Source organism: Giraffa tippelskirchi, chromosome 7 (assembly GCF_054371585.1).
Source record: "Giraffa tippelskirchi isolate mGirTip1 chromosome 7, T2T-mGirTip1v1.2.pri, whole genome shotgun sequence".
NCBI classification, from domain to species: Eukaryota; Metazoa; Chordata; class Mammalia; order Artiodactyla; family Giraffidae; genus Giraffa; species Giraffa tippelskirchi.
The window spans coordinates 121,662,005-121,676,610 of NC_137281.1; the positions used below are offsets into that span (position 1 = coordinate 121,662,005).

Consider the following 14,606-nt stretch of genomic DNA (forward strand, 5'->3'; position numbering starts at 1 on the left):
ATATGTTATTTTATAGTTTATAAAATTCTTCATAAACTTGTATAAAATTCATAGGTGTCATACATGTTTAAATGTCAGATGGGTTTATCACATTTTAAATCCTTAGGATTCTATATAAAGAAGCATTCTGAGGAGTTGGTATGAGCCAATTAATGTAAGTCATAGTTGGGAATTCCAGTTTTGATGAACTTCTTGCCCAAGTGACATGGCTGGTTGGTAGTAGATTTAGGCCCAAGTCTGTGTCTTCTGGTTCTCATGACATAGGCTCTTTCTACTATGTTACATCATGTCTTTCATAAACTTGAGGTCGAGATTCTCCTCTTGATAAATGTAAGAATTCAAAAAAATTAATTACAACTTCTGGTCCATTCTAAATAGTATTCTGTTTCTTCAAGTATCAAGATTGTCCCTACAATGTCATCCTCAAAGGACAGAATCTTTACTTTAAAATTTCCTAGTTTTTGTTTAAACAATCCGTTAGGCTTTGTTTCTCACGAAGTTCAAATATTACCTTGAACTTTGTTTCTCCTCATGATGAAAGTGTCTAGGGTGCAAAACCGATGGCCCAGTGAAAGGCTGTATTCTAGTAATTACAAGCAATAAGATTTATCTTGGTCCAGGGAGAAAGGTGTGAATGACATAATGGTTGAAATCTCAGAAAGCAGAGATACTTTACTTATGACCACAAGTAAATCCTGATTGAAATCTTTTGGCACAACTTTTAAGTCATGATTCTGAGAAGCCAAGTCCAGAGGGACCAGAGTAACATAGTGCAGGCATATAGTTTTCTGATGAGCTCACTGTGTAAGGGGACAAAGCTGAGAATATCTTGAGGAATGAAAGTTAGTATATCCTTTATTAGACAATTTCTCTGGCCTATCAATTTTCTAAATTTTCAGCTTTTGATGATAGCTGTATGGCAAATAATCTCACCTTGAGGTCATTCTACTGAATACAGGTATTCCTCAATGCTGAGTGGAAGAATATCCACATGCTTCAGGTATTAGAAGGCAAAAATGATTTAATTGGGGTTATTGAAGAGCCATATTCATATCCCACTAGTCTCTAGGTTTCTTGAAGCCACAGTCTGTATCTAATTCTACTTGTAGCTTCAACACTCAGTGCAGTGTCTGACTCAGAATGAGCATGTTGTGTGTATGGAGCAGTCTTGAACTCCTTAAATGAAGGATGATAGTGCCTCCCATGCCAGTTGATTTTGACTGAATGAAAAATTCGCCTATTTGCTATACTGTTTCTGAGGAACTCAAAGTGGTAAATGGTAGAGCCTACTTTAAAGTAACATTTTAACATTTTCTTTAAAATTGTTTAGGACTTAATATGACTGCAAATCTTGTAAGTAAATTAACTCCCCATCTTTCAGTGATGTCCTCAGCTGTGCTTTGTGCTGCAGGGTCAGGAATGCTGTTTCCAGAGATGCTATGTTCTCTGACTAGAGCAAACCAGATCACACTCCCTAGAGACACCTTTGCTCTGTGTCAATATGGCATGCATTATTACTTGATATATTAAGCAACTAGTTTTTTCTGGTTTAACATATATTTGCTTCTCTCTTAATTTGGCCCTGTGTTCGAAAAATGATTAAGAACATCGTTAGAGGCGATGGGAAAGCAGACTATAGGCCTTCAATCCTGATAAAGTTCCCATATGCTCTGTTGCCACCCCAGTTTCTCTTCCAGAATGCAGAATGTATTTCCCCAAGCTGCGTGTGCTGCCTGCACACAGCTCTCAGCTGTCAGCTCTCTCTGGGAACTGCTCCTGGCTGAGGAGCAGTTTTTTTTTTTTTTTTTTTTAAATTAAAGTCTCTGCTTGTGTCTGGGACCAGACTGCATCCAGTGACTGGATATGCTAAGGTATAAAGGTTAGGAACCCTTGACCCAACTCTAGAGGCCCCTTCCAGCTTGGAGCTCCCCTGGGGTTGGCTGCAGCAGCAGCCCAACTCCCCACTCTGCCCAGTGGTTTCCTTAATGCCCTACAGGTGTTATTCCCAAGAGAACTTGCTGATAAACTTCTTGCACACAGATTTTCCTCCTGACTCGGCTACCCAGGAACGTGACCTGGACCTAAATAACTCTGTTTGCTCCATGGTCAAATGAAAGTATTCCTTCAACATTTGTATATCAGAGCAGATGGAATAGTCTTCCTTTGAGATAATTTTCTAATTTCCTAGGGGTTGCATCATCTATTAGCCATCTATTAATGGATTTCTACCAAGAAATTACAGAAGATGGGCTCTAGGGAGACTCATTCAGGAGATATGTTTCAGTTTATAGAGATGATTAAAGACAATAGATTTTCTGCACAACTGTCAGTGGCTTATTGCTCAGGTAAAACTTAGCGAATTGTTCATTCTGTTTTAAAAATATTAAGGCCAAATTGTGTGTGTATTTCTGCATTCAAATAATGCTCAAAAGACTCTACAAGGATTTGTATAAATTGTTGTTGTTGTTTAGTCGTTAAGTTGTATCTGACTTCTTGCAACCTCATGAACTGCAGCCCACCAGGCTCCTCTGTCCATGGGATTTCCCAGGCAAGAATACTGGAGCGGGTAACCATTCCCTTCTCCAGGGGATCTTCTCGACCCAGGGCCTCAACCCATATCTCCTCTTTGGCAGGCGGATTCTTTACCTCTGAGCTATCTGGGAAGACCTTTGTATAAATTAGGCAAGGCATTTATAATACTGCACTTTTTCTCATAAAATTTCTAAACCAAACTATCCATGCTGTAGAATTATTAACTTTTATCATTTCTCCTTCTTCTGACCCTTTCCCCCTCCAAATTGGGAGCAATACCATTGACCTCCATGTGTGGTTCTGCCTCAGCATCAGCATGGTGCTAAAAAAGAAGTAATGACAAGAAGGAAAACATCTGCATTCTTCAAAATAAATAGATTCCAAAGATATGAGTCTTATGTTCAGTTCAGGCACTCAGTCACGTCCGACTCTTTGCAACCCCCTGGACTGCAGCATGCCAGGATTCCCTGTCCACCACCAACTCCCAGAGCTTGCTCAAACTCATGTTCATCTAGTCAGTGATGCCATCCAACCATCTCATCCTCTGTTATCCCTTTTTCCTCCTGCCCTCAATCTTGCCCAGCATCAGGGTCTTTTCCAATGAGTCAGTTCTTCACATCAGGTGGCCAAAGTATTGGGAGTTTCAGCTTCAGCATCAGTCCTTTCAATGAATATTCAGGACTGATTGCCTTTAGGGTTAACTGGTTGGATCTCCTTGCAGTCCTAAGGGACTCTCAAAAGGCTTCTCCAACCCCACAGTTCAAAGGCATCAATTCTTCGGCGCTCAGCTTTCTTTATAGTCCAACTCTCATATCCATACATGACTACTGGAAAAACCATAGCTTTGACTAGATGGACCTTTGTTGGCAAAGGAATGTCTCTGCTTTTTAATATGCTGTCTAGCTTTTAGACAGCATATTGGTCATATGCTTTTTGGTCAAAGCTATGTTGGTCATAGTTTTTCTTCCAAGGAGAAGAAAATTAATTAATTTCATGGCTGCAGTCACCACCTGCAGTGATTTTGGAGCTCAAAAAAATAAAGTCTCTCACTGTTTCCATTATTTTCCCATCTATTTGCCATGAAGGGACGGGACCGATGCCATGATCTTAGTTTTCTGAATGTTCAGTTTTAAGCCAACTTTCTCACTCTCCTCTTTCACTTTCATCAAGAGGCTCTAGTTCTTCACTTTCTGCCATCAGGGTGGTGTCATCTGCATATCCGAGGTTATTGATATTTCTCCCAGCAGTCTTGATTCCACCTTGTGCTTCATTCAGCGTGACATTTCTCATGATGTACTCTGCATATAAGTTAAATAAACAGGATGACAATATACAGCCTTGATGTATTCCTTTCCCAATTTGGAACCAGTCTGTTGTTCCATGTCCAGTTCTAACTGTTGTTCCATGTCCAGTTCTAACTGTTGCTTCCTGACCTGCATACAGATTTCTCAAGAGGCAGGTCAGGTGGTCTGGTATTCCCATCTCTTGAAGAATTTTCCACAGTTTGTTGTGATCCACACAGTCAAAGGCTTTGGTGTAGTCAATGAAGCAGAAGTAGATGTTTTTCTGGAACTCTCGTGCTTTTTTGATTATCCAATGGATGTTGGCAATTTGATTCTCAAGGCAAGAATACTGAAGTGGTTTGGCATTCCTTTCTCCAGTGGACCACATTTTGTCAGAATTCTCTACCATGACCAGTCCATCTTGGGTGGCCCTACATGGGCATGGCTCAGAGTTTCACTGAGTTAGACATTCTGTGACCATCTTATGCTCAGTCTCGGTGTAATGAGATTCTGCTCACCAGTCTGTTAGAGGATTAGGGACAAACTGTATTTCTTACTTTAGTGTGGCTCTGACAGCAGTGGGATTGAAAAGAACCAGAGACTGCTGCTGTCCACTGGACATTTGTGTCAGAGGACCATGACTGCAAGCTGGCTTTGAATCAGCTGTATTTAAACACTGGGAGCCTGCACTATTGCTGTGCTTGAATCTCTTCAACTCCTTAGGAGCCATCCTCTTTCTAGATAGACAATACATAATTATCATAGAAAATAGAGTAAAAAATAATGAGTATAGATCTATTAAGAACATGGCTTTGTATTCAGGCAGATTCACTTTGCAGTTCTGATTTGCCACTCAAATGTGAACTTGGAGGAGTTTTCTTCTATTTTTACTCCCCAGTTGTCCTTTAAAATACCAATATGTGTAATGCCAAAAATTCAAACAGACTGAAAAAGTATACAATGAAATGGAGTCTCCTTTACATTCCAGTTCTCCTTTTAATTTCCTTTCTCTAATGGCAACCACTGAACAGTTTCTCATGTGTCTTTCAAGAAATCTTCTATGCGTATAACAGCAGACAAATGCAGATGTAACTCTTTGCTTCAAAACACAGTTAGAATCTTTCAATGCATATGAGTGTTCTGCATGTGCTCCTTTTCCACCTAATAATGTAACTTAAAGGGTATTTCACATCACCACGTATAGATCTATCTTATTTTTTTTTTTTAGTGGTTGCACTGTTTTCCAGTGAGAAGATGAAGCATGATATGATAGATGTATCCTGGTATTTCTATCTAATTCTTATTGATGGACACTTATGGTTTTTCATAGATTGCTATTACAAATAAATATTGAAAAAAATCCTTGTATATCCGTCTTTGAGCTTTGGTATGATTTGTTTTTTAAAGTAGAATGTCAAAGTATGTGGGCATTTGAATTTTTGATAGATGTTGAAGACTAGGGCAAATGTTCCAGTCTCTATGAACTTCCGCTTTTTTTTCTGAGTAAAGTTAATAAAATGGGAGTAGCAATAGTACCTATCTTTTAGGGCTGCTGGGAGGATTAAAAAAGAGATAAGATACTATCCAGTGTTGCTAGATGTAGCAAAATATAGGCCCTCTGGTTAAATTTGAAATGCAGATAAACAATGACAATATTTTAATATAACTATATCCAAAATGTTGCATGGGACACACTTAAACTAAAACATTATTTGTTGTTTATTTTAAATTCAAATTTAATTGGATGTGGCTCAGTGGTAAAGAATCCACCTGCCAATGCAGGAGACACAGGAGGGTCAGATTTGGTCCCTGGCTCAGAAAGATCCACTGGAGAAGGAAATGGCAATCCACCCCATTATTCTTGCCTGGGAAATCCCACGGACAGAGGAGCCTGGTGGGCTACTGTCAGTGGGGTAGCAAAGAGTCAGACGCAACTGAATGACTGAGCACTCACACACTTATTTTTATTTGGCAACCCTGTACATTGAGGGACCAACACAGTCCCTGGAGGCATTAAATAAATTGTTCGTTGCTATAATTCTTATTAGACATTCAGGGAAATGCTATCATCAGCAAATGTTTTTAGAAGTAATGTTTCTATAGTTATTAATTTACTTATTCATTCAACAAATACTGCTGCTAAGTCGCTTCAGTCATGTCCGACTCTGTGCGACCCCATAGACAGCAGCTCACCAGGCTCTGCCGTCCCTAGGATTCTCCAGGCAAGAATGCTGAGTGCCTACTATAAACTAGGCATTATTCTAGGTTCTGGTGGTGCAGTGGTAAAGAATCTGCCTGCAATGCAGGAGACTCAGGTTCAATCCCTGAGTTGGGAGGATCCCCTGGAGAAGGGAATAGCAACCCACTCCAGTATTCTTGCTGGGAGAATTCCATGGACAGAGGAGCCTGGGGAACTACAGTCCGTGGGGTCGCAAAGAGTTGGACACAATTGAGCAACTAACACACACAAGGATACAGTAGTGAATAAAACAAAGCCTGTATGAGCAGAGGAATGCTTTTGTATGTTATAGAGCTGACATGGGCTTGAGATTAAGGAAGAAACCAAGTTCATGTGGATTGTTTGGTTAATTAGGTAAAGTCAATTACACTGGCCTTCTTGAGTATCTTCTCTATGTAGTACCACAACAAAGCTTTTGAAGAAATCTTTTCAGGATAATCTGTGTTGCTAATGGGCAGTCAGGAGCATTAGATTGTGGAAAGGATGACAGGAGCCTTGAAGAGACCAATGGAGATCTCCTCTTTCTGTCCCTTAAGCTTCAGCAATGGACTTGGGATCTTGCCCAAGGTAAACAGGTGATTTCTAGCCTCTGGTGTCAATAGTTCAGTGACATGGAGAATAGTAGGTGCTGTCTCACTCTCATTTCTTCAGGCAGTTTCTCAGCAAATCGTAACAACTCAGTATGCTATGCCTCATCAGAAAGAAGCAGATTCAGGAACTTCCCTGGTGGTAAAGTGGCTAAGACTCTGCTCTCCCAATGCAGGAGGCCCAGGTTCGATTCCTGGTCAGGAAACTAGATCCCACATGACACAACAAAGAGTTTGCATGATGCAACTAAAGATCCCACATGCCAGATCAAAGACCCTGCATGCTGTGACTAAGACCTGGTACAGCCAAATAAAGATTTTTTAAAAAAGGAAGAATTAGGTTCAGGCCAGTTTATCAATAATTATTAGATACTGTGGTTATCTCTCATCACCTTTTCTCAGAACTCAGATTCTCTGATGTTCTGAGAGTAGATATATAGCTAGTGGGTGTATTTTTAAAACTTCTTTCCTCAAAATAATTCTAGTCACTATTCTGTGACAGTTTAATGCCATATCTTTTATAGCACCTTTGGAATTTAAATTTTATGAGTTCTTATTTTGAAGTTTGGCTTATTATGTGGTGATTGGCTTTGTGCTTATAAGGTAAAGCCTAACTTATTACTGCAACTGTTTTTGAATTATGTCAGTTTCAAAACCTAAAGCAATTCTGTGATACTGAAAACTGAAGCATATTTAAAAATCTTGGAATTTCTTGATTCAGTACATTGAATTAACTTGCTTTCAGAGTGTTTGTATACTACAAATCCTCTATTAAAATGGGAGGGTTTTTCTTGACAAATGTAAAAGCAAAGTTTAAAAATACTGAGTCTGTGGAGCCAAGTGTCATTGTCACGGTGCAAAAGGCCATCCTGTTTTCCCTTCACGGAGCTATGATGCACACTTGCTTCAAACATGAGCCTTGAGAGCAGCTGCACCACAAATGGAGAGTCAGGGAATGTCTGTTTTGTTGTTTCAGGATGATGACAAAATGAAATGACCATACCAACCAAAATCTTAGAAGAAGTCTACAAATATTTTGAAGATGAGCTTTAAAGGAAATTTTCCTATCTGTCCCTCAAGCCCTTGATATGTCTTTGATGTTGTGTGGTCAGTGGTGGTGGTAGTGGGTAGGAAAAGAAAATATGGTGGGATTTAAAATATATTCAATTTAAATTCCTTTGCAGATCTTTCTGTTTATACCTGTTAGTAAGTTTGGTACTTCTATAGTTATGATCCTTAGTGCTCATTGCAGTGTACTCTGAGGTCCTAGTTAAGTGCAGTTATAATTACCTGGTAAGAAAGAATAGGAAATAACATTAAGACACTCCTCTGATTGTATTATACATATTGATTGTTCTGTAGATATATAGTCAAATGAGAGGCTTAACTAAGAACATATGGTTTACCAATGTCTCCAGGCCCTTTTTTTTTCATGACCCTAATTACATCGTAGAACATTACTTTCTCCTCTGCAAACTAATGTTCTATACTTCTTCCTCTTCTTCTTGGTTCAGTTTTCTGGTAGCCTCTTCAAGTCATAACTTTTTTTTTAAAGGAATTTGTTTGATGTGGACCATTTTTAAGTCTTTATTGCATTTGTTGCCATATTACTTCTGTTTTATGTTTTGTTTTTATTTTTGACCCTGAGGCATGTGGGATCTTGCCTCCCTGACCAGGGATCAAACCTGTACCCCCTGCATCGGAAGATGAAGGCTTAACCTCTGGATCGCCAAGGAAGTCCCAAGTTGTAACTTTCTATCATAATCCTCTTTGTAAGGGTTATACTTTCTTGTTGGTAGGAGGCCATCTGCAAATCTGACAAATGTGTTGTTGTGTCCGTTATTGATGAAGTAGCTGGATAGTGCTAGGGTCAGGGTCAACATTCAAAGAATACCACTTGCTGTTTTTTTGTCATATTGGTAATTAGTTTCGGATAATAATTGTTTTGAGGAAATAGCTCCCATGATTGTGTACCTTCAAAACAATATTTTGCTTCAAGTTCAGAAAAATTTTGTGTCAGACAACATTGTTGCCTGGTGCTCTCTGTAGCTCACTGGTCACAGAGGTGATATTATATCCTGTGAAATGTGTACATGCACATCCCAGAACGTTTTTAAGATTCAAATGCTGTTAGTCACGGATTTTGGAAGCCAAATGTTTGGAGTGCTGCTTCTTAGGGAAGGACTTTGCATTGGGATAGGTGCAGATGGCTAGGTGACCAGGGACAAGAGTAGGTGTTCGGAGGTATCTGGAGTTACAGAGGGGCCTTTTGGGAAGAGGTGCTCCAAGGTACATGTTCTGGGAAGAGGGCAGACAGGTGGCAAGAGAAAAGAAGGAGTAGAGTGAGATATACTAAGGGAGACTGGGTTCATATAGGTATTATTAATATTTTCTGCTTTTTTGGCCTGTTGGATGACATTAGCAGACTAATGGTCAGATCTTTGTAGAGAATGGTCAGATGATTGATCCTAAGTGTTTTACTATTTTTGGAAGTATTTAATAAGTTAGAGAGGAGAGGGTAAAATACAAATAGGGGTGTATGTGGGTCAGAGGAGAATGAGCACAAGGATCTAGCATGAAGAAAGTGATTTTCTCCGCTTTATCAGTCCTCTTTATTTTCCCAGTAGGAATCCATTTTGACCATATCAGATTCTTCCTTATCAGGGATTTTTGCATGCCTTGGGATTTTGCAGATTGTTTTCTTAAAGAGATTTTATTCCACGATTGTTCCAAGTGTAGCAGTTAATTCAAGTAATTCCCGTGGATACCACCAGACTTTTAAAAGCATCTTTTCCAATTGCTTCGGTTTTATGGGGGGAAATATTATAACACTAGAGAAAAACAAGTTAGTTAAGTAAGAAAACTCAGGTTTTGATTTATTCCCCCCAAATAGTGGCTGTTGTTACTTATCTGTGTTGTTACTTAACTCTCAAATGTATATTTTGAAATGTATAAGAGATCCTATAGAGTTTCCTTTTAACTTGGGTTGACTTTTCCATTTGGGTGGAAGAGGTAGGATGTGGTCCTTCCTAGAGCTTAGAATATACAGGTAGGAGGAATAAGAGTTTGCAAATGAGAGTTAGTGTCTTCTCAGCGTCTTCTTGATGCAGAGGCACTTTCAGTAGAGACTTCAGGGAAATTCAGTAGCAGTGCAGTTTCCATAAATAAAGACACGGTCTCTGTCTTGGTCTCATTTTATTTGAGATACTGTTCCCTGAGAAATGTCACTAATGCCTCAGAGTAGATACCCCAGGAGAAACAGACCAACACATAATCTATTCATACCTGTAAAAAGAAATAAAATGAGATTTAAAGGCTTCCTAGATTCTCTCATTGTCATCAAACTAGATAAAGTGCAGAAAAGTGTGGCATTGGAAAAATGAATGAATTCTGGCTAGAGATGAAAATGCTTCAATTGAAAACTTTCCAGAACAACATGTACTTGGATCTGTATTAAAGAGAAATTCTTTGAGTGTTTAAGCCAAATGACCCAGCAGGGTTGATAGTGTGAGGTATATTTCACAGTTGTATAAATATTTAAAACTGTTTTCCAGCCTATAAAACAAGTAAATTAGGTTGTTTTTCAGAAACTTCACAATGAAATTAACCTGCCCACCTTAACTTGTTGGGAAACCTGCCCTTCTTGTCACAGCCTTCTCTCCTAGAAGGAATTGCCAGGAAGGAGGTGTGATGAAGGTTTCCAACTCAGAAAACAAAGCTGGTTTACATTTCAGAAAACTTAGAGCATCACGAATACTCACAGGTGGTATGTTTCCAGATGGGCTGTCTGCTTAACTTGTTGAGAGGGGCCTGACCAACGAGACACGATAGCTTTTCGTCATAAACCACTTTGAACTTGGTGAAGGTAGACTTGGGACTGCATTATATACATGAGCCTCGAAGAAAACAGTGTAACATCTTGACCATGTTCTCAATTCTGAGCTGTTCATCCTAGCTGTTAGAATGCTACCAAGCCTGTCCTTTGGCCAGAGTCCTGTGGATGATTTGTAGGTGGTCTTTCTTGTTCAGTCTTCCAAGGCTTCTTTTGTCATTGATTGCTGCTCTTGTCCTTTCCAGAATTTTTATTCTTTTCCTCTTGCATTCTAGCTGTTGCCCTGGACTACTCTCCCTTGCCTCTGTCTCCTTCATATATTGCCTCCAGTTAAACAGACTTCTGAGACAACAGCTGTGATGTTTTTTTATTTATTAACATAGAATTTGAAAAGAATATTAATGACTAAATTTATTCCCTTCCTTCCCCTGAGCTTTTTTTTTTTTTGAATGTTCTGCAAGTAAGAGTTAATAGCTGCTGTATAAAGCTGGCATCATGGAGTGGTGGGAAGAGTACACGCTAAGAGTTAGGCATTTTGAGTCTAGCCCTAGAGATAACTAACTCATTGGGTCTTTGGGCAAATCACTTGACTTCTCTTGACCTCTCTCTAGTTCCCACATCACTCAGGTAAACGACTTTGTTATGCAAGGCTCTTTGAACTGAGCATTCTAGGAAAAAAGTCTTACTTGCTTCTGTCATATGATGCTGTATTGTGAATACATTCTCTTGATTCTTCTCTATTCCTGAAAAAAAATTAATTTTGTTTTTGTTCTTAGACTGCAGAATGAAAAATGGATGAATGTCAAAGTGGGAGACATCATTAAATTAGAAAATAACCAATTTGTTGCTGTGAGTATTTCGTATTGTTTAAAGAATTTATCTCAGGTTAAAATAGCATATGTACTAACCTACACTCACAAATTCAGCAAATCTGTACTAATTTAGCATAACTAAGGAGGGCATTATTAAAATATCTCAATTATAAGATACTTTTAAGGACATATTGATTAATTACTTTCAATAATATGATAACTCAGACAAGGATGTGTGATTGTCACCTTGTTGTTTTCTTTGAGGTCTTTTAAACTAACAGATAAAAAGATTTAAAATCATTTGATGTAAATAACAGCTTTTAAAATGCTCCATAATACTTTAAAAATAGTTTGTTCCTGTGTAGTTGGAATACCGTCCCCTAATAATGGAATTAGTGCTGTTAATTTGCAGGATTTTAGGAGAAAAGACTAGCTAGAGAAAGAGGACAATGAATGCTCTTTCCTAAATAATCACAATCAGCAAATGTTGATTGAATGTTCGCACTAAATGCTATTTTTGAGGTTTTACTTTGTCTTTCAAATGCACTATAATTTATGTTTTCAAGATACCTGTGTTACAGTTCCCTTAATAAAATTCAAGGGATCAATTCAGACTAAAATATGTGACTAACTATAGATCATATTAAATGCAAGTCTATATATAAAAGCTATTCAGAACAGGATTAAAAATTCTATATAGTATTTATGTCAAATATATATTAGATTAGTCAGGAAAATTTTTGTGTTAATACCACTTTATTTATCAAGTTGTGTTCTTCATTAAATCTGAGATATTTTCCCACAGGATAAAATAAATGGCCCCAAGATCTATTTATAAGAACAACTCAGTTGAGACTCTTAAATATTCACTTTCAGAAGCAGTTTTCTTTCATTAAGTCATTTTCTGTGCATAGCGATTTTCAAGAGCAACCCATGCTAAGGCAACTAGTTGGTGAACAGGACATTCAAAAAAAGTTCACGGGAATTTGCTGTATGACTCAGGGAAGTCAAACAGGGGCTCTGTAACAACCTAGAGGGGTGGGATAAGGAGGGAGGGGGGAGGGAGGTTCAAGAGGGAGGGGACACATGTATGCCTATGGCTGATTCATGTTGTTTGGCAAAAACCAACACAATACTGTAAAGCAATGATTCTTCAATTAAAAATAAATAAAGTAAAAAAAGTAGGATTAGCACACTTATAGAGGAGACAACAGAGAATTCTCTCACCCTTTCTTCTATATGGGGACACAGAAGGAAGATGGTTGTCACTGAATGAGGACATCCTGCAGTGAGTGTCTTGATCTTGGTATTCCTAACCTCTGGAACTGTCAGAGATAAATTTCTGTTGTTTAAAAGTCAAAAAAAGAAAAAAAAAAAGTTCACACTCTAAGTAGAGAAGTGCTTATTTCTCTGACCCCATGGTGTATCTGTGTTCCAACTTGGCTTCTTAATATTCTAACTTGCACTTTCCTTGGTCTTTGTTTTTAATTTAGTTGTATTTTCTGTGTTATAGTATACACACTGCTTGTTATTGCAAACCTTTCTGTGGAATTAAACATGGAAGTCAAGTATAACTTGCAGGCATCACATGGAAGGAAACCAGTTCCACAAACACATCTTTAGCATTGGTTTAAAATGAATCCACATTTAGATGAGTTCCCATGAAGTCAGTGATCCGTGTGTCCCAGCACTGTCCCGTAGAACTTTCTGCAGTGAAGGTGATGTTCTATGTTTGTGCTGTCCAAATATAGAACAGTCAGAAGCGCTTTGTGGATATGGAATCCTGGTAATGTGGTTATGCAACTGAGGAACTGAAAGTTAAATTCTATTTAATTTTAATTAATTTAGATTTAAATAGTCACATGTGACTTGTGGCTTCCTTATTGGACAGTGCAGATGTAGACTTTTCATTGTGGTCATGTGATGGGGCGGAAATGCTTATTTATTCCCAACCCTTCCCTAGGTCCCGTTGTTCTTGCTTTCACTTGGAGGGACAGCAACAAAATAATACCGAGCATCTTGCACCCCTTTGCTTGCTCTCCTCTCTTTCTCAGGAGTGACTTCTCTGATTGTCAAGTGTGGGGCAGTAACGGGTGTGCATAACCTGGCACCTCCTTCCTTCCCTTTCTCTTCAGGCTCTGTCTGTGTACAGAGAGAACATTCTGCCCTGCTTGGTCACAGCATTCATTTTATAGGAGTAAATCCCCATGGTGGGGGTGATGGGAGGGTCTGGGTAGTTTCGATCTTCCAGAGAGCTTCATCTATGGCTAGATAATATGTCTATCTGGAGCGAAGTATTAGCAAGTCCACTCAGCCCACAGACCTAAAGCTTGGTCTCCAACTGCTTGGTCAGTAGCAGATGATAGTTTTCTAATTTCCAGTCATGTCTGTCTGACTCCTACAATTATAGCTCTGTTGGTTTAGTCTTTGGATAAGTGAGGGGGTCCTCCAAATGCCAGAACACTTCAGTGCCTCTTGATTAGGTCACTTTGTTTAAAAGTTTTCCATGTGCAGCTACTCAGCACCTATGAAGCTGTTTTCAAGGACAAATAAATGTTTCTATGGGTGAACTGCTGTAATCACTTAGAAGTTCTAATATACCTTCCTACTCCCTGGCATCAGCTGTTAGAGGCTATCAAAGAGCTTACATGTGGTGAGCAACAATCATGGGTCTCTAAAAGAGACTCACTTCTGAGTTACTGCACCGAGGTAGAGCCTGGGAAATCAGATCATGAATATCATGAAAAATCATAGCTAGCCTTTATTGACTACATGCCACATACCAGATAATATTACAAGCTCTTTGTACAGCTTAACTCATTTAATCCTCACATTAGCCCAATGGCCCAATGACAGCAGGTTATATACTATTATTGTTCCCATTTTACAGATAAGAAAATAGAGGTACAGTACCATCAGATAGCTTGTCAATAGGAGGGTTAGGAGTTAAACTCCATCTGGGTTTTAACCCCACTCTTTACCACTACCATATGCAGCTCCTGCCTCCATTAGAAGACCTGTCCTAATTACCTTGAGCCTGGGCTTCCAGAGTCAGAGCCTCTAGGCTTGGATGCTAGAAGTGAAGTGACCAGAGAATGCTGCTCCCAATTCTAATGCATACCCTCTAACTGTCAAACTTAGAATTTCTAACTTAAGTCACCTTATCAGTACACTTTAAGCAAGGAAAGGAGCTTGTCTGATATGACCAGTTAGCTGGCCTGTTAAGAGTTACTCACCTGTGTTTTCCAGATAAGGAATCCTTACTGCCCTTTACCTTAAAAAAAAAAAAAAAAAAAATCTAAAACACTTCTGGACTGAATT

General features: G+C 38.8%; 1 protein-coding gene across 4 annotated transcripts in view; it reads left to right on the forward strand.

Annotated features, from left to right (window-relative positions):
- Positions 1 to 14,606, forward strand: part of ATP8B4 (ATPase phospholipid transporting 8B4 (putative)) — a 317,399-nt gene that overhangs the window by 171,651 nt on the left and 131,142 nt on the right. For all 4 annotated transcript variants that reach the window (XM_081508362.1, XM_081508363.1, XM_081508365.1 and 1 more), the window contains one exon: positions 11,250 to 11,322. In XM_081508362.1, the coding sequence (XP_081364488.1) occupies positions 11,250 to 11,322 (73 nt within the window). The remainder of the gene's footprint in view (positions 1 to 11,249; positions 11,323 to 14,606) is intronic.